This window comes from Olea europaea, unplaced genomic scaffold (genome assembly GCF_002742605.1).
Source record: "Olea europaea var. sylvestris unplaced genomic scaffold, O_europaea_v1 scaffold3421, whole genome shotgun sequence".
In the NCBI taxonomy this organism is placed as follows: Eukaryota; Viridiplantae; Streptophyta; class Magnoliopsida; order Lamiales; family Oleaceae; genus Olea; species Olea europaea.
The window spans coordinates 17,622-38,425 of NW_019253250.1; the positions used below are offsets into that span (position 1 = coordinate 17,622).

Consider the following 20,804-nt stretch of genomic DNA (forward strand, 5'->3'; position numbering starts at 1 on the left):
ATTTATCCAAACATAGTCTAATTGGACATGTCAAGCAGTAAAATATAGGAGTTATTAAACTTTTGGTTCAAAGCAATATTTATTAAAATGATTATTAAAGAATAGTATAGTGTACCAATTAAGAAAGCACTGTTAAGAACTTTGTATGTTTCTCTTTTATTTAGCGGGGGACAAATTATTAGCAATTGTAAGTTTATCCCTTCATAAAACATAATATTAACCCTTCTAAAATCTCAAAACAATATGCTATAGGAATATTGGTATTGGAATAATGGTTCTTTAGAAGTAATTTAGTTAAAATTATAATTCTTCGAGATCAATACAATATTTACATTGAAATATCTAAATTGTGATTCTAAAAAAACAACCACATAATATTCTTCAAGAATAATAATAAATATAAAATCATGCTTCTTTCAAAGCAACACAATATTCTTTTAGAGTAATTAATTTGTATCAATTGATTCAAATAATTTTATAATATTCTTCTGAAATATTTAAATTTCTGAATCATATTCGTTCCAGAATAACAATAGTATCGTACTTTTCAGAAGTAATAACATATTATTATTTTCAGTAATAAATTGTGTAAGGATTTACTCCTAAGGAGTAAATACATAATTTATATTGGATTTATATCATTATGCTCTTCGAGTACAATTAAAATCTAACTAGACTATTAATGGGAATTATAATATACTATTTTGAGAGCAAGTTACTATTTTGGGAATTTTAATATTACTTTTTTTAAGAGCAATATGTCAATATTTTTTTGGAATATTAAAAATTATAATCGATGCTTTTATGGAGTAAATAATATTCTTCTGGAATATTAATTAAAATATCGTACTACCTCAAGAGTAGCAATATGATGAATTATTAGTTTAAAGTTTATAAAAAAATTTAAAATATTTAATCAGGTTTATAATATTATTTAACATACAAAAATTATATGATATAATAATTAATTATCAAACGGATTGGATATGAATTTATATATAAAAATTAACTACCAAACATGATTTAAGAAAATGAATCTTCATACATAGAAGTGAATAAAATTGACTAAATCTTTTACCAATACAAAAGAAACAAACATTCACATGAATTCCAAATGCACAAAAATTAAAGGTGGAACTAATATGTGATAGAATCAAAAGGCAAATTTAATAAGTGAATAATATGTGGCAGAATTAATTGTGTATGAATCAAAATGCACAAATTAATGGTAAAACATGAAATTATTTAATAAACTATTAATTAGTATGTGTACAGATTACGCATACAAATGTGAATTAGAATTAATATGCATACAAACGAAAAAGTAGAGAATAAGAAAAAGAAGAAGCAATATCCTTATAATGCATAAGTAAATCAAAAGAATTCACATATCATCAAATTGATTTTGGTACACGTGACAAATGATTATACTTATAAAAATTATTACTTTTTAACTGATTTATTTTGATTTTGAGATAATCGTGTTGATAACGTATTATAAAGAGAAAAAGAGATAAACCAATAGAATTGTGTGTTTTATTTAGAATCAAAACCCATATTTATAAGGAAGAAGTGTTATAAGGGAAATAACGATCATAAATAAAATGGCTGCAGGGGTATAAAAATCATTCATAAATACTATTATATTTACAATAAATTTAATTTTTTATTATTCATTTCCAATATTTTTAAACTAAACTATAAGCCTATCTTAACTTTATTGGGAATAAAATCAACATTAAGAGGTTTAGAGTTTGAATTTTCTTTTCAATTTTTATTTTTGTCCATTTTTTGATATAAAAACTTAATTTTTTGCACTTTCAATAAATAATATGAAAGTCAAAGACTAGCTAACTAAGAGGGAGTGAATTGGTTATTGCAACTTTTTCGAAAGTTAATTCTAAATATACAACAATTACTTATTTAAATGTAGCAATTTATCAAATATTTATAAACGTGAAAGAGAGTAAAGACAAGATGAAACCACAAGTAATAAATAAAAGCAAAGATAAGTAAAAGGGAAGAGAAGTCAAATGATATGATATGGAGGTTCGATCTAATGCAATGATCTACGTCCTTTGTTACCAAGCTCTCTATCACGAGTAATGCATTTTTCTCTATAATGATTGACTTATGGTACAATCAAACCTTCTTACAATGCTTTCGGTAACTTACGAACAAGGAGCACCGATTCTTTTACACCGTTGAGCTTTCCGAGACCTCAACTGACCCACAATAAAAAATTTAAAAGAAAATTGAAGTTACAATCAACGACTTCTTTCTTAATTAATGATATGAACTTAATTTAGAATCAAGAGAGAAATAGGTACAACACTTCAATAGATCACAAAGAATATAGCTCAAGTGTTATATGAAAAACTTTAATAAGATATGTGATTTTGCAAAGTTTGATTACAAAAAGTTTTTCAAGAAGTAAATCATTTGATTTTATGAAAGTTGAAAACAAGGTAGAAAAGATCAATAAATAACTCTCTTAAATACACAAGAAATTGTTGTTATAAATGAGGAAGTGAAGAGATATTTATAACACTCAAACGGGCAAAACTTCTTTTTGAAAATAATTTATATGCAAGTATTATTTGTCATGAAAAGTTTTGTGCATAAAAATTGTTTGAACTATAATCGATGCGAAATATTAAAGTGTTTTAACTTTATATTTGATTACTAGAACGCATCTATATCTAATGTCTTCAATTTCTTCTTCCATATGATTTTGACGTGAAAGCTCGATTTCAATCTCTTCGTCCGTCGATCTCCAAACTTTCCTTATGCATTGATCGTTTGGCGCCAAGGTTGTTCGTCTATGTGTATGAATCTTGATCTCGATTCTCATGTTTTCATTCGTCATTAATTCCACAAAATCATTAACAACACTTAAATTCAATTAGTTAGAATTGAACACAATTTGTTTGTAATAATCAAAACCAAAAGTCAACCATTAGGTTAACATAATAATATCAACTATGCTACATGTACATCACTTTCTACACTATGCCATGTGACAAAACGCTATTGGACATTTTTCCTCAATCAAATCATGTTAACTTAAATGATGTAAAAAAAGTAATGTCCACTTTTAATGTACAAATAGCTTAACGCTAATAATATTGAGAAATGCATCGAGATAAAATTCTAGCTCAATTTGAAGGAAATTATGTGGGAGCCTCACATTTGTGATCATTACGAAGCAATGCAACGAAATTCCTATTTGACAATAAAAATATCCTAAAAATATTTTTAACTACACACTTATACAATAAAAATATTTTGTACATAAATTCAAAATTTTTCCTACATTTTAATTACACATTATCCTAAAAATCATTATTCAAAATATTATTTTGACTAAATAATGATCATCAAACATGTGCTAAAAGTTGATTCCAACTATTGAAATTGTATGTTAATAATATATAAGCCTTGTTTGAAAAATTACGCCATTGTTTGGGCTCCATTATTTTAAATTATAATAAAAGGAATAGTAATTTTGTGAAAAATGTGGGTTAAAAAGGAAGCAAAAGTTTTTAGATTTACGTATAATATTAACTTATTGGAGAACGTGTGACTGATAAAAAAAAATTAGAGAAAAATGAATTCTAATTTAATGGGGCCAAACGAATATCATTTCGCCCCTGTTTGGGCTCTATTTTAGTTTCAATGCATTTTTTTGTTTTTCTCTTTCAACCATACATTTTATAATAAAATAATGTTATAGGTGAATTCAAAATTTTTCCTTCCTTTTCTGCTACACATTTTTAAAAAAAAATTATTATTCTTAAATGTATATTCCCTAAAAACTTCTAAAGCTAATAGCCTGTTTGGTTTGGATTAAAATCTGATTTTAATTTAAATCAAAGTCAAACAAACAATATTAACCACATCTTTTATGGGTCTCACAATTTTTCAACCACACATTTTAAAAACTTCTATCACAATTTACTAAAAAATGTAATTTTAATCTCAAACAAACACTCTTTAATTAGTGTTTTGATCTAATTATCCTTGAACAAACATATGCGGTCATTTGACCAAGCAAATGAACGAAATGAGATGACGAGAGTGATTTACGCATACGTATAATGAAAATAAACTAGGGCCCTGTTCGGTAGAGATTTTGAGAATTGATTTTTTTGATAGTTAGAAGAAAAGTGGGGACCACCAGTGAGAGAAGAAGTCAAAAATTACGATTGAAATAGAGAAATAACGGTCAAAAAATTAATTTTTTGGGAGAAAAATATCTCCTAAACACCCTCTAAATAAATATTATGTGTCAATTACCCATAAAATTAACCATGCTAAAATGACATACTTTAGGCTACTTTTTTTGGGGAAAATATATTTTGCCCCTGTTAGGCCCCATTTTTTTGAAACGAAAATAAATAGAATAGTGTTTTTTTTTAAAAAAATAAGTGCTTAAAAAAGAAGGAATTTTTTTGATCTACGTGTATTATTATTTTTTTGAAAGTTGAAAATAAGAGAGAGAAAAATGAAATATAATTTAATAAGATTCAAACATAGCTTTAGTAATAATTTTTTAGAAAAATGTATTTTTAAAAAGTAGAAAAACTCTTTGAATTTATGTGCAAAATTACTTTATTGAAAAATGTGTAATTAAAAATATTTTTTTCGAGAATGAGGTTCAAACAATAAGCCCTTGCGTGACAACCATTCTTTCCAAACTCATTTTTCTCGAACAATGCTACACTTATTGATTTTTTCATGTAACACTTGGTGACATTTCATTGGAAGTTGCAAAAAAGGTCTAATCATGTGTTACCAACGAATCACCCGTAAAAGTTTAGTAAGGAAAAAGTCTATACATATGATTTTTTTCATACTCATTTTCAGCCACACACTATCCCAATAAATTTTTTTCACGTAAACCTAAAATTTTTCTCTACTTTTTAACCGAATATTCTTCAAAAGTTTATGTTTAAAAACTCATTCTTTCTATAAAATTGAGGCTGGCATGGATTAAAATTAGAATTCTAGTAGATTTTGATAAAATTGTTAGAATGTATGGTTGAAAAATTGTAGACTTTTATAAATTATGTGGTTAAAATTAGTTATTGATTGATTTAAATTATTCAAACAAGGACTAGATCCTTGTTTGAGCCCCGTTGTTCCAAAAATTCATTTTTTTAAAACTCATATATTTTTCAATAAAATAATATTACATGTAAATTTAAAACTTTTCATTTATTTTTAACCATACATTCTCTATCAATGACTATTTAAAAATAGGGTAATTAGCATAAAACGTCCTTACCTTTCGATTTTTTGTGGAAAACGTCCTTACCTTTCGTTTTTTGGTGGATAACACCCTCACATTTACCTTTTTTTGCGCAAAACGTCCTTCTGTCAACTCCCCGTTAAAATATTCCGTTAAATCAAATGGTAAGTAGCATAAAAGGTCCCTACCTCTCAATATTATTGTGCAAAACGTCCCTACTTTTTATTTTTTTGGCATAATTAGCACAAAAGGTCCATACCTTTCAATGTTATTATGCAAAACGTCTATACCTTTCATTTTTTAGCGTTTTTTCACCTCTACCTTTTATTTTTCATTGCGCAAAAGGTCATTTTCATCCATTTTTTCACTACGATTTTACCTTCCTATTAAAATAAAACAAAAAGAAAAGAAAAGAAAAATAAATAATTAATTGCAATCATAGTCCTAAATCTTTCAAAACATTACAGATAAATCTTAAATTCTCCACTACCGCCACTTTTACAATCCCACCAAACTATCACCTATAGATCCAAATAACACCACCTTTCGGCCACAACACCTATCTGACTCCACCACCACCAGCCTCGCCTCACTCTCCCCAATATTCTCCTCCATAGTATTGGTCACCAATTTGTCCGAAACAACCACATTTATGGTGGTGGAGTCCGGTGGGCATGGTGGCCGAAAGGTGGTGCTATGTGGATTTATAGTTGGTAGTTTGATAGGTTGTGAAAGTGGTGGTGGTTGAGAATTTATGATTTCTTTGTAATTTTTTAAAAATTTAAGGACTATGGTTGCAATTGGTATTTCATCTTTTCTTTTTGTTTTATTTGAATAGGAGGGTAAAATCATCATTTTATTGAAAAAATGGATGAAAAGTACCTATTGCGTAATGAAAGGTGAAAGGTAGGGGTGAAAATGCTGAAAAATGAAAGGTAGGGACGTTTTGCACAATAACATTGAAAGGTAGAGACCTTTTGTACTAATTATGTCAAAAAATAAAAAGTAAGGACGTTTTACACAATAATATTGAAAGGTAGGGATATTTTTTACTAATTACCCTTTGATTTAACAGAGCATTTTAACGGGGAGTTGATAGAAGGAATTTTACGCAAAAAAATGTAAATATGAGGATTTAATCCGCCAAAAATTTAAAAAGGTAGGGACGATTTGTGTTCATTACCCTTAAAAATACATTCTTTCACTAGGTTGAAACAAGGGCTAAATTGCCAAATGGGATGCCAGACAATAATCCTTTGATTCCTTTGCATTGGTTTCAACAACAGAATTCAAATATTTCAAGATCCCGCCCAAAACTTTCCATCTAAATATATTTCAGTCCATTTACCAAGTTACCCTCAATTTATATTTCTTTTGCTTTTAAGTCTACACAGTCCGTACTGTGATTCAATCTTTTATTTACTTTCTGTTAGATTTCAACAATGGCGGAGGGGGCACACCATCAATCGGCGAATCCGGCATTATTCCCGCCTCCTCCACAGCTGGACCCGAGTACTCCAGCCCAGTTAGAGAATGGCGACGGAGCCAGTGGCGAAATGGAGGTTTCTCCCAAACTGGAGATATTTACGGAGTCCACTTTAGTGAAGCAGAAAATCGAAATGGTGAGAAGCTTGCATCAGAATTATCGGAGACGGTCAACGAGATTAATTGAGAACGGCGGAGGAGAAAGCAGTGGCAAATCGAGGAATTCAGGGGAACTGGAGAAATCACCACCACTGAAGAAGCAAAAGACTGGGAAAAAAGTTTCATTCTTTATTGGTGACCCGGTTCCTGCGGATGAGGCTAGGCTCCAATGGCCTTGGCGTTATGATGAAAATAAGGTTACAATGCATGTGCTTTGTTTGCTTTGTTAATGTGTCTTATTGCAATTTTCCGGAGGCAAGTAAAAAAGTTGGGATTCTCATGATTTAACGTGCTACTCAAATGCGGATTGATATAGGAGGTCTAGCATAGTTGGCAGGACCAAAGATTTAATTTTTCACTCACCAAACACCTGGCAAGAAATTTATAAGAAAAATAAACAAGCCAAAAACAAACTCTGGCTTAAATTTAATGAGGCGCAGAAAATCCTACCTAAGTTGATGGAGTTACATCAGCTCTCTGCTACTAGGGGAATTTAGTACGAGAAGATATATTCTAGAATTTAATCAGGAGCGGAAGATAACAAGCTTGTTGCACTGATGCAGGGGTTAAGGAAGAACTGGAACAAGCACTAAAGCTTGACATATCTATTCTCTTAGCAAATTGAAACACTACACATGGACAACATAATTGCATACTTTTCTCCTTTCATGAGGACCATGGCGAGTTTCAGCCTTTCAGGGCCGCAACTTTAGTTGAAAATTTTCAGCCTCTGAAATTCATTTGGCTAATTGGCTTGTGGAAATAAGATTCCTTTCACATCTTTTGGACAAGTCACATCTCCTGAAATATGAACAACTGTTGAACTTTTGATTTTCAACATAAGATTAAAAATTGTTCAATATGGAATACAGTGAAATCTCTTTCATGACACTCATGTATTAGTTTTTGTTACTTTCATTTAGGGTGTGTTTGATTACATTTATTTTTCATGGAAAATATCAAATTTTCATCCAAATTCCTATTTGGAGTGTTTGATTGCTATTTTTTTCCATGGAAAACATTTTTCAACTTTTGAAAATATGCCTAATTTTCCTTGTTTTTAAGGAAAATATTTTTCTTGGGTGGAGGTGGTTTTTATTTTCCACAAAAGATGGAAAATATTTTCTTTTTTAGGTGGTATTTTTCATGTCAATCAAACACACTCTTAATTTGCAAACGTCATTACCACATTACTGACTGTGTTTCAGTGGCACATAAAACGTTTTTAATGAATATAGATTCTGTGAAAAAGTTGTGGAAATAGATATAATTTTTTCCAACTTTCATATAAACAACTTAGAAGCAAAAAAAATTGTTTTGCTTTTATTAAGATCTCTTGACATTGATATTTGGGTTATTTTTCTGTTGCATAATGATTATGTCCTCCATCTTGTCCTGCATTATAGTTTGTTATGTGAATGCCCTCCTTTTTTCTGTTTTTCAATTAAATGTATTTTGTCACAATATATGACTTGGCTTTTGTAACTTTTTGAATGAATGTTGCAGGGTCCAAAAAATAATGGACATGCCTCAAAATGCGAGTTAGTATCATTTAATGCTTCACACAATGATATTGAGTACCTTTTAATGTGCTTGTCTTTTCATCATCGAATGACCTGTGCATCTTGTAGGGATGACGACGAAGATCAGCTTATTTTGAATATAAAGTGCCATTATTCACAAGCGATAGTAGCAAGTGTAGTTTTTAGTCTTGGTGATTGTGCATACATAAAGGTAAGTACTTGCCCGAAATATTTTAGCACGTATATGTGCTGAAGATAACTCACTTGTGATTGCTAGTTATTTCTGTCGCAAATGTTGCACTTATGCTATCATGTTAACTTCATGCAACGTATTTAGGTTATTGTACCATCACTTAATAATTGAGACATTTATTTAAAAGAAAACCCACGTTTTAGTTGTTTGACATGGATGTATAAGTTGTTTTTAATGAGCAAAGTAAAAGATGAGATTATAATCTTCGAAATTTCAACGCCATGGAGTCATTGACAGGAATAGAGGTAAAAAAGCTCTGTGAGATCAAATTTTGTAGGTTGTAGTGGTGAATAACATCTTTCTAACGCATGTAATTAATATCAAGAACATTAGTGACAGTTATTTGCCAATTGGTAATTGGGTGTGGTAATGTAGTTTGGCATCAGCAATGTCAATATTTGTTATGATAAACTACATGAAATTAACACGATACATAATTATCTTGTGCATGAAAGGATAAAATGAGTTCTTTTAGATATGGGCTGGTCTTTTCTTCATGCAAGATTCATCAGTTGCATTCATGTCTGGTAGTGGTAGCCATAGATTATTTGTTTGTCATTAAACAGAATATCCTGACCAGCTAATTGACCCATTTTATCTCTTTAAATGGGAATTTCTACATCATTAAAGGTAGTAGATCAGAAAATGGTGCTCGACTGAAAATGACTCATTTCGGATTAATGTGGTTATTCGCGTTTTGTCGACCCTAAAGAGAGTGTAGTAATGTGTTGGTGGCTTTAGTTATTCCGGCCCCTTTGTCATGAATCATGTTTTTTTCACCCCTTGCACTCTATATTACGAACTTAACGGTTAATCTGTATTATTGAAAGCAAGTAATAAAATGTAATAGAATGAAAGCAAGAAAAACACATAATTTAGTGTGGTAGTTGCTCCAAATGCGAGGTTACATCCACTTGGTGCTGTTGCAGAATTTCACCAAGAAAAATGTGAAATACAATTGTCCAATGCTCTAGGTGCTTGACTGTTTACTAGTCATTCTAAACTTTGTAGTCTTTCACTAGTTTAAAGCAGAAAATGTGTGTGAATTCAAGAGCAAGACAAAAGTTCCTCAAGTTGGGAAATTGAATTGGATTATTAGGTTAGCCTATTGTCATAGTGATGGAAGGGCAAACTTGAGTAATTGTTATTGGAGCCTTTACTTACTTTTTTCAACTCTTATCCCATATTTTTATATACTTGATGTTAGGGTCCAAAACGGGGTCCTAATTATGTTGGCAGGATACTAGAATTTTTTGAGACAAAAGATGGTGAAGACTATTGTAGGGTTCAATGGTTCTTTAGAGCTGAAGACACGGTAATGATAACTTAAAATATTGATATTTTTGTTTTTAAATTTTCTATTTTTACTAATTTGATGTACTTATTAGGTTATGAAGGATGAAGGGAAATCTCATGACAAGAAACGGCTATTTTATTCTACTCTGATGAACGACAATTTATTAGATTGTATAGTTTCAAAAGTTGAAGTTGTTCAAAGAGTACCAAATGTATGTTTCAAGTTTGCATGTTTGTATTTTACATTTGATATTTATTTCAATATTATTTGTTTATATTCATTTTTCAGTTGTACTAATTTAGTCTTGATATTCATTCTTGCATAGGTAAGTTTGAAAGGAAAACCTCTTTCAGACTGTGATTTTTATTTTGATATGAAATACTCGGTGGATTACTCAACATTCAGTACAATTGTAACAGGTAGGTTGAAATTTATGGCAGAAAACTATAGCATGGTATGGAGCATTTTCTTTTGTGATATTTGTAAATTTAGCTCATTATATTTGCATGGGTGATTTTAGTTGTACGATTATTTTGTTCACTTTTAGTTAATTGTTTTTTCAAGAGGCATTTACCGCACCTTACAATAGTGTTGCTTCCCATCATTTTCCAATAGTAAATTTCCTGTATGAGAACTCTCATAGCATTATTTCTATATATCGTTCTCTTTGGCTATCATGTTTCTCCACTATCTTGTTTTAAAGTCAATTATTGTAGTATATTGTCGAACTAGTTGGTAGGTGATAGAGGAGGCGGACGACCAAAGCTGGAATTTACTATATTGAAAATATAGGAAGATGTACAATAAATAGCTTCAGGGAAAGCACGCAATTGAGAAAGATTTTGGTATATGAGAAAGCTGGTGCTTTGAAGTATTTGAGGAAGTGGTGTCTATGGCTTGATAAATAAGTGTTGAAAATCCACTAGTAATATAGTTGTTGTACAGCTACTGTTTTCCTAGATTCAATCTTTCCGTATTTTATTTTTTCCTTAATTAGTTGATTAAGTAAAATCAGGAATTATGTACCTTGATTTTCTCTGCTAATTCTAGAAATAAGGGCAGAAATCACTCAGCCCTCTTGTATATAATGACCTCTTTGTATCAGAATAAATGTGTGGCAGATTCAATTCTTCAATTCAGAAATTTTCATGGTATCAGAGCCATATTCTCTGAACTGATCATCCCTCTCCAGCCTATTCTCTCAATTTTTTCCTCGCTCTATTCATCTTTTTTTCTTCTTTCATCACTGTCATCTCGTGATCATTCTCCATGACGAAATATGGTATGATAATCGAACGAGAAAGCTCCAACTGCAGTCAAGAAATTCCAGTGACTGGAAACAGTGGAGATAGCAGCGATGTTATTCCAATCACAAGTCACAAGCTGAATCGGCACAATTTCTTGCAGTGGTCTCAATCCGTTCTCATATTTGTCCGAGGAAAAGGCAAGGATGATCATCTCACAGGTCTCTCAGCCTCACCAGGAGAGAAAGACCCCAAATATAGACGATGGAAAGCCGAGGACAGCATGGTTATGTCCTGGTTGATCAATTCCATGATCAATGATATAGGCGAAAATTTCCTTCTATATGGTACTGCCAAGGAGATTTGGGATGCTGCAAAAAAAACTTACTCTAGTAATGAAAATACTGCCGAATTGTTTGGTGTGGAGACGATCCTTCATGATTTTCGACAAGGCGAATCTTCTGTTACCCAATACTAATCTAACTCGTTATTGGCAGCAGTTAGATATGTTTGAAGAGCACATTTGGGAAAGTCCAAATGATGGAATTCAGTATAGGCGGATCATTGAGAAAAAACGGGTGTTCAAGTTTCTAATGGGACTTAACAAATATTTGGATGAGGTACGTGGAAGGATTTTGGGCACAAAGCCTCTACCAAGTCTAAGAGGAGCTTTCTCGGAGGTAAGAAGGGAAGAAAGCCGAAAAAAGGTGATGTTGGGAACTCCAAACAATCAGCCCACCACAGAAGGAATAGCCATAGCCATACGCGGCCCTCAACCAAGTAACTCAGATAGCAGGATAAAAAAGGGAAGGCCCTGGTGTGATCATTGTCGAAAACCAGGGCATACCAGAGAAGCATGTTGGAAGTTCCATGGGAAACTAGCCGACTGGAAGCCTTCACGTTTATCTCATGAAAGTCGCGGCAATGCCACATCCTCAACTAATGAAAATGGCACTTCTGAACCAGTTCTCTTTAACAAAGAGCAACTTGAACTTCTACAGAAGATGATTAGCCAATCCATTGGCTCTTCCACTGTTGCTGCGGGATCCCTGGCTCAGAAAGGTAATTTCTCAAAAGCCTTAAATGTTTACAGAGAAAGAAACAATATTTAGATTATTGACTCGGGAGCATCAGATCACATGACGGGAGATAAAACTCTACTTACTGAGTTTAAACCTTGCAAAGAAAATCACTCAGTCAAGATTACAGATGAGTCTATTTCAAAAGTAGAAGGTTATGGTTCGGTTACAATTTCTGAGACTGTCACTTCATTTTGTCTTACTTGTACCAAACCTTAATTGTAATCTACTGTCAATCAGTAAACTCACCCGGGATAAGAATTGTGTTGCTCAATTTTTCCAAAATTTTTGTGCATTTCAGGACTCGGATTCGGGGAAGATGATTGGCAGTGCTGAGGTGTACTTGGGACTTTATCTCCTCAAGGACGACCATCCTTTGGAGGAACAAACTCACAAGGCAGTTTGTTTGAGTCAGTTTCACAAAAGTTGTTATTCCGCAAATAAAGATAGTGAGATTATGTTATTACACTATCGACTAGGACATTCTAATTTCTTTTATCTTGAAAAACTGTTTCCTTCATTATTCAGAAATAAATGAGAAATGAATCTTCAGCGTGAAGTGTGTCTATTTTCAAAACATATTCGTAATTCTTATCCTTGTCGTCCATGTAAAGTAATACATCATTTCTCAATGATTCATAGTGATATCTGGGGACCATCTAATATCAAAAATATCATTGGGGCACGATGGTTTGTATCTTTTGTTGATGATTACACAAGAATTACTTGGATATTTTTCATGAAAGAAAAATCTGAAGTAGGGCCAATTTTCAAAAATTTCAATGCCATGATCCAAAATCAATTCAAAACATAAATCCAAGTTTTCAAAACAGATAATGCAAAATAGTATTTTAAATCTGTTTTGAGTGATTATTTGAATAGCCAGGGCATAATTCACCAGAGTTCTTGTGTTGATATCCATGAACAAAATGGGATTGCTGAAAGAAAGAATAGGCACCTCTTTGAAGTTGCTAGGTCGTTGATGTTCACTACTCATGTCCCAAAACACTTCTGGGGAGAAGCTGTCCTTACGGTAGCCTATCTTATCAATAGAATGCCATCTCGTGTCCTAAAATTCCAAACTCCAAGTCAAGTTCTTCTTAAAACATATCCAGAAAGTCGCATAATCTCCACCATTCCTCCAAAAATATTTGGATGTTCAGCCTTTGTTCATGTATATCCTCATAACAGGAGCAAACTTGATTCCAAAGCAATCAAATGCATTTTCCTTGGGTACTCACCAAGTCAAAAATGGTACAAATGTTACTCTCCTATCACAAGAAGATTCTATAACTCAATAGATGTTACTTTCTTTGAGGAACAACCCTATTACACCAAAACCAATGTTCAGGGGGTTGGAATATCATTGAAAACCAACAACAACCTTCTCCTGTCGAAAGTCCATCTTAAGTTCCTTCCATTGTCGATGAATCTCCAAATCTTGTCATCGAGTCTCCTGAATCTCATGTCAAAACTCTACCTCAAAATCGTCTTGACCCTTTTGCCAAAAAATATTGAGCTTCGTGTTTACTCTGAGGGAAATTGGCACCAAAAGGAGACGGCACAACGAGCACTTCCTGAGTAACTCCATGAGTCTGAACTAACTCCAAGTTCATCTGAAACATCACAAGATAACTCTCATTCAGACTCTTCTCCTCATGAGTCACCTGATAGTCGGCCTATTGCCTTAAGAAAAGGAGTGAGATCTTGCACAAATCATCCTATTTATACCTACTTATCTTACAGAAGATTATCTCCAGAATATAGTGTTTTTGTCTCCAGTCTTGTCAAGATACAGGTTCCCAACAACATTCATGAAGCCCTGGAGATACCACACTGGAAGGCTGCCATTATGGAAGAAGTTCGAGCCTTAGAGAAGAACAATACATGGGAGATAGTAGACTTACCACAAGGAAAACAACCAGTGGGCAACAAATGGATATTCACTGTAAAACATAAAGTTGATGGAAGTGTAGAAAGATTCAAAGCCCGACTAGTAGCAAATGGATTCACACAGTCCTATGATATTGATTATCAGGAGACGTTTGCCCCAGTTGCTAAACTCAACACTATGAGAGTGCTCCTATCCCTTGCAGCCAATTTAGATTGGCCATTATTTCAACTTGATGTCAAGAATGCCTTCTTTAATGGAGACCTTGAAGAAGAAGTGTACATGGAGATTCCTTCTGGGCTAGAAAATCAAGCTATAGATAATGAAGTCTGCAGGCTCAGGAAGTCATTATACGGGTTAAAACAATCTCCTCGCGCCTGGTTTGATCGTTTCTCTAGGGCAATGAAGAAATTTGGCTATTTGCAATGTCAATCAGATCATACCCTGTTTATCAAACGATCAACTCAAGGAAAATCATCCATTCTCATTGTCTATGTAGATAACATCGTTCTCACGGGAGATTTCTTTGAAGAAATGGATAGACTAAAGAACTTTCTTGCGAAAGAGTTTGAGATCAAAGACCTAGGGAAACTCAGATATTTTCTGGGGATGGAAGTATCTCGAACAAAAGATGGCATATCAGTCTCTCAGCGAAAGTACGTTCTGGATCTCCTAAAAGAGACAGGAATGCTCGGATGCAAGTCCGCAGATACGCCCATGGATTTGAATATAAAACTAGGAAATGGGAAGAACATGACACCAGTCGACAAAGGGAGATATCAACGACTCATCGGAAAGCTTAACTATCTCTCACACACTAGACCTGACATTGGTTTCTCAGTTAGCGTTGTGAGCCAATTCATGAACAATCCTATGGAAGAGCATATGGCAGCAGTCTATTGAATTCTTAGGTATCTCAAGATGACTCCAGGCAAAGGTCTGTACTTCAAGAAGAACGCAAAGAGGAGCTTAGAAATCTTCATTGACGCAGACTGGGCAGGCTCAATTACTGATCGAAGATCCACGTCAGGGTCTTGCAGCTTCGTATGGTGAAATTTGGTCACTTGGAGAAGTAAGAAACAAACTATGGTTTCAAGGAGCAGTGCAAAAGCTGAGTTCAGAGCTATGGCACATGGAATTTGCTAGGGAATGTGGCTTAAAAGATTACTGAAGGAACTCAGAATTCAAGATGAAGAACCATTACACATGTACTGTGACAATCAAGCTACAATAAGCATAGCTAAGAACCCTGTTCATCACGACAGGACTAAGCATGTTGAGATAGATCGCTATTTCATCAAAGAAAAGATAGAAGATGGGATAATTCTGCTGCAATACACGCCAACAAAATACCAAATAGCTGACATTCTGACTAAAGCCTTGCCTAAGTCCAACTTTGAGGATTTAAACACCAAGCTGGGTATGATTAACATCTACTGCACAGATTGAGGGGGAGTGTTGAAAATCCACTAGTAATATAGCTGTTGTACAGCTACCGTTTTCCTAGATTCAATCTTTTTGTATTTTGTTTTTTCCTTAATTAGTTGATTGAGTAAAAATAGGAATTATGTATCTTGATTTTCTCTGCTAATTACAGCCTAAGAATTAGCTGAATTGCTAGAAATAAGGGCAAAATCACTCAGCTCTCTTATATATAATGACCTCTTTGTATCGGAATAAATGTGTGTCAGATTCAATTCTTCAATTTTCAATAAGAGACAAGGCTTTGTTGAGTTTTGCAAGCTGCTATCTCATGTTATGTGGCTTGTTGAACTGCTTGATGTAAAATTCAAGCTGTTAGAAAGGGTCATGCCCATATGTACGTCATTTTAATCTTATTTTCAACATGTTCCTTCAAGTTGGGATTACGATGAAAGCTTGACATGTTTCATTAAATGGGCGGTGTTGTGAATTGAGCCCATGACCTTTTCATGCTTTGGTACCACATTGAAATATTTGACCTAAAAGCTCATCCTGTTGAGAGGCCACGTATATATCATTTTAATCTTATCTTTTTGGATGATCTTTTTCTTCAAATTGTGGACTTGTTAGAAAAAGTTGGCTGCATAAATAACCACTTTCTTTTCACAATTTATCCATATTGCACTATTTATTTTTATTTTTTATAATTTGGTTTCTTTGTGTTCTCATAATCACTTGATTGTCATACTTAAGAGCTAATTTTTAGAGAAGTATGTAAAATAGCATTCACAAAGACATTCGTGAAACCCATTTGAGCCACAAAAAGTAGTGGACGCCGCTGCTTATAAGCTAGTCTAAGTGTACCCAAACATGCCCTAAATAATTAGTTAATCTCAATTTGTTCTTCGGCCAAATATTTTAAACTTGAATTGTCAGTTGTTAAACGTGCATTGTCGGTTGTCAGTGGTTTTTTTTGGATAGGGTTAAAAGGGAAAATTTGTTGAAATTTTGACCATTGTAATATGTACAAACATGCCCATAAAATTTTTTTCTCATAATTTATGTCATAAGAATAAAAATAAAAATTGCAAAATGGTTGTTTTGAAGTCAGTTGATTGCCATGCACAAAAACTTTACCCTTTTTTGGAAATTTGCACATTATCCTTCTTCTCCTAACTTGAGAACAAGATGATATCTTTTTCCAGTGGAATGTACAATTTTTCCTTAGAATTTCATGGTGCTCTCTCTTACATTATTGCTACAATGGTCAATTTGCTTTAAGAATGCTGGAGTCAAAATCCAGCTAGATTATGCTGTCAACAAATGCAAGCCAAGTCATTATTCACTTGTATCTATTTGCACACTAAGAACATACGTTAGAATGCTCGGCTGTTGCAATGAGGGGTGATGCGGCTATCGTATGTAGAGTGTGATGCCCAAGTCAAATTTGGTATTAGTGAAATAACAAATGGATAGAGTTTTAACTTGGATGAAAAAATTCACATATCTTAGATTTGGATTCTCGAGGAGTTGTTATTGGCGAACCAAAAGTTCAAAAAACTAGCTAAATTTCCCTCCTTCACTGGTCTTTGGATGAGCTGATGATTTTCATATTCATTTCACCTTTCATGATCCTAATCGATGATGCAGGTCTCGACGCATCTATCAATGAGATTGACAATGATTACAAAGATCGTCGAAGATTATGGCAAGGCATCTATATTACAATCCTCCTTTAGTTTATAAAATTGTATTTACCATAAATAGATTGATTGTCTTTACCAAATTTAGATTGTATTATGTAATATTCTTTCCTATACAATGAAGAAATCCCTTAAGGGAAGATTATTCAGCCAAAAAGATTGTCATGATATCAGAGCTTACCTCTGAAATAGCTGAGTCTTAGGTTACCTTTGTTGTCTTTGGCTCCGTCGCTAACCTTCAATATTCAAATTTTTTTGGAATGTTCTTATTATTTTTGGTACTCTTCTTTGGGATTCTAGGTTGACCCTTCTTTGGTCAACATCATCTATGTTAGGCATGACGATTGGTGGTCGTGTGGTTGCAGCGTGATCTTTTTGGCTTACCTATTGGAATCAACGGTGTTTGTGGCAAGTATCGATTCGTTGTGGACAATGGCTGCTTTTGGTAGGTGGTCGGATTTTTGAGAAGAGTCGGATGTCTCTATAGGTTACACATCCGACATCTGAATAGCCGGTGTCTCTATGGGTTAGGCATTGCTACGCGTTTGTTGAGTCTGGGCCTTGTGTGGATCTATTAATTGAGTGGGCCTTGTCTGAATAGCTGCTGTCTTTGAGGCCTGCTTAGTTGGGTGGATCTATTATTTGGGCCTCTTTATTTGATTGGGCATTATTTTCTTGTAGACCATTAATTCTGCGGGTCTTGTAACTTTCTGAGCTGGTTTTTTTTTAGTGTGTGTGCTGTTGTGATAAGTGATTCTTTTCTTTTTGGGCTGTCCATTGCCATTAGGATTTTAGCTTGTGATTTGGTGATTACTTTGCTGTAAGAAGCTAGGTCAGTTGAAGCCTTTTGTATTAAGTTCGCGGGAAAGAGTTACTCCATATGGGCGTGGTTTGCAATTTGCCTTAAAAATATATTTCACGCCCTTTATTTTTTCTCTTTTTAATGGATAATTGAATTATAAACATGCTATAACAAGAAGAAAAGGCGGTGATGATGATATGCTGATAGGGGTGGGAACTAAAATTGGAGGCACACAGTTGCAGTGAAAAGATGAGCAAAGCAGATAGAAAGTGGTGACTGACTAGGTGTAATGTTGGCAATGGCTGATGAGTAAGGTTCAACTACAAAGTGATGACTAAGAATCAACTTTTAATTTATTAATTATTATTTTTTTGGAAATAAGAAAATGTTTAAACATAGATTAACTTCTCTGTTTCTGTTTTATATTTGAGTGAATATATATATATATATATATATATATATTAATTGCTACTCCTTTCTACTTCTCAATTCAAAGAAAGAGAGACAAACTTCAAATTCTCAATCTGCTATAGGGTCCTTTAGTGTTACTCATGTACGGTAACTCAGCCAACTCTGATGCAGACCATCATGCAGATAAGACTGATTTATCATCTCCATCTCCTATGATGACGACAAGCTTTCGCAAAGATGCCACAAATAATACCGGTATCAAGTGCAGTGCCGATGAAGCGCCCAATAAAGGACTTCATATATCAGAGCTAGCACTACTGGATATGTATGCTGGCTGTGGAGGAATGTCAACGGGGTTATGCTTTGGTGCCAAAGCATCTGGCATAAATCTTGTGACGGTAACATTAATCAATTCTCTTTATTCACTTCTTAATGTGTTGTGCTACAGCTTGCATGCTAATGTTTGTCAACTGACTTTGACTTTGAAGAGATGGGCTGTTGACATGGATGAAGCTGCATGTGAAAGCTTGAGGTTCAACCATTCAGATACACAAGTGGGTTTTAGTTTTCTTTCATTTTGACTCTCCAAATTTCTTCAAAATAACTTTTAGTTTTTAAGTCTTTGTTGCTTGTACACAGATTAGAAATGAATCTGCGGAGGACTTTCTTGATTTGTTGAAGGAATGGGACCGTCTCTATAAAAAATATGTGAACTGTGAAGTAAGAGAACTGAAGTCAAGAGTTAGAGAAGTTGATGAAGACATAAACCTAAAAGCTGATGGTAAAAGAAACCGTGAATATGAAGTTGATAAGCTAGTAGCCATATGTTATGGCGATCCCACAGAAACAGGAAAGCGCGGGCTTAAGTTCAAGGTAATTATTTAATTTTATGATCTTGAGTTATTTAATATTCAAGTTAAGAACCTCTGATAGCTTATAAACTACCTTCTTTTTTCTAACATTCGCTGATTATAATATTTACTTGTAATTCTTTTCCAGCGTAAATTATTAGAGACATGCTGAAAGCTCGAGAATATGGAAATATTCTCCCTACCTTAAGTATCTTTGTATATTTTAGTAACTAGTAATTATTATAATTAAGATTGATTGTAGGTGATTCCTTAAATAGTTTTAGATATATTATTTTCGCTTTTTAATATCATTTGTATACTATTAAAGGAGGTATTAGTGTGTAATATTGATCAATGAAATAACAGAGGTTTTAATGTTTATGCAATATTCCTACGGTTTCACTGTTCACATGGTATCAAAGCAGGAGCAATAACCTAGCATAATGACAAACCATGGACAGTAGCAAGGGGTCAATGACCACCGAATCACACGATGGTGAAACAGAAGCCGCCCCAATAGTAGGTTTCGAAGGAATTGACAATTCGTTGTCCCAACTCACGTTGGGAAAATTAAACGGGTAAAACTTTAGAGAATTGGCCCAATCCGTCAAACTAGTGATTGATGGGAAAGGAAAATTAGGATACCTGATTGGAGATACGAAGAAGCTTGCCTCAATTGAATCTGTCGGCTTGCAAAGATGGAAATCAGAAAACTCATTGTTGATTGCGTGGCTCATGAACTCCATGATTCCTTTCATCAGAAATGTCAAATATACTCAATAAAACTCGATGGGAGAGATTCTCTCATTATAAGTAACCAAATCAAAACTAAATATAGTAACTAACATTACAATATTTACTAATGATAATCTACTAAATATAAAGATTGATGCTTTATATTCTTTCCTTACATTCCACTGACACCCTCTCAAGTTCATGCTGGTAAAAGCATCAATTTGCAATCTTGAATTGACGACGGTGATAGTACTTGTGCCCATGAAAAAGAAATCCAAAGCCGAGCAACCATCTACGAAAATTAGTGATGACGAGAGACCAAGAACAATAAATAGTGTAGAAACAACCAAAAACAACTCCAAAGTCACTTAAAAACACTCCAGAAAGCTCACTCCCCAAGAAGAATTTTCAAAAGAAATTCACGAAGTGTGCCAACACACATAGTAAGTTCTATCTGTTAGGAGAACTTAGCCGAACACATAATTCATGTTCCGACAAAAGCTCCAATGCCAATACAACTGCCAAAATTCCAACAATATATCGCTGACCAAGATGCTGTAGTCGGAAGAAATCCCACAAAATAGCGTACACAAAAAAATATGATCCTCTTCTAAGAATCCAAAAACCACCTAAGTATGATCCTCCTCCGAGAATCCAAAACTCTAGCTCAACACTCGAGTAACTGAAACACAAAG

General features: G+C 33.5%; 1 protein-coding gene across 1 annotated transcript in view; it reads left to right on the forward strand.

Annotated features, from left to right (window-relative positions):
• Positions 1-6,625: 6,625 nt before the first annotated feature.
• The window catches only part of LOC111386103 (DNA (cytosine-5)-methyltransferase CMT2-like), a gene marked incomplete at its 3' end in the record, with an annotated part of 29,663 nt that continues 15,484 nt past the window's right edge, over positions 6,626-20,804 (forward strand). The window contains exons 1-9 of the mRNA XM_023010534.1: positions 6,626-7,095; positions 8,405-8,439; positions 8,530-8,632; positions 9,882-9,989; positions 10,063-10,182; positions 10,297-10,390; positions 18,695-18,921; positions 19,012-19,077; positions 19,163-19,396. Of these exons, the coding sequence (XP_022866302.1) occupies positions 6,697-7,095; positions 8,405-8,439; positions 8,530-8,632; positions 9,882-9,989; positions 10,063-10,182; positions 10,297-10,390; positions 18,695-18,921; positions 19,012-19,077; positions 19,163-19,396 (1,386 nt within the window). The remainder of the gene's footprint in view (positions 7,096-8,404; positions 8,440-8,529; positions 8,633-9,881; positions 9,990-10,062; positions 10,183-10,296; positions 10,391-18,694; positions 18,922-19,011; positions 19,078-19,162; positions 19,397-20,804) is intronic.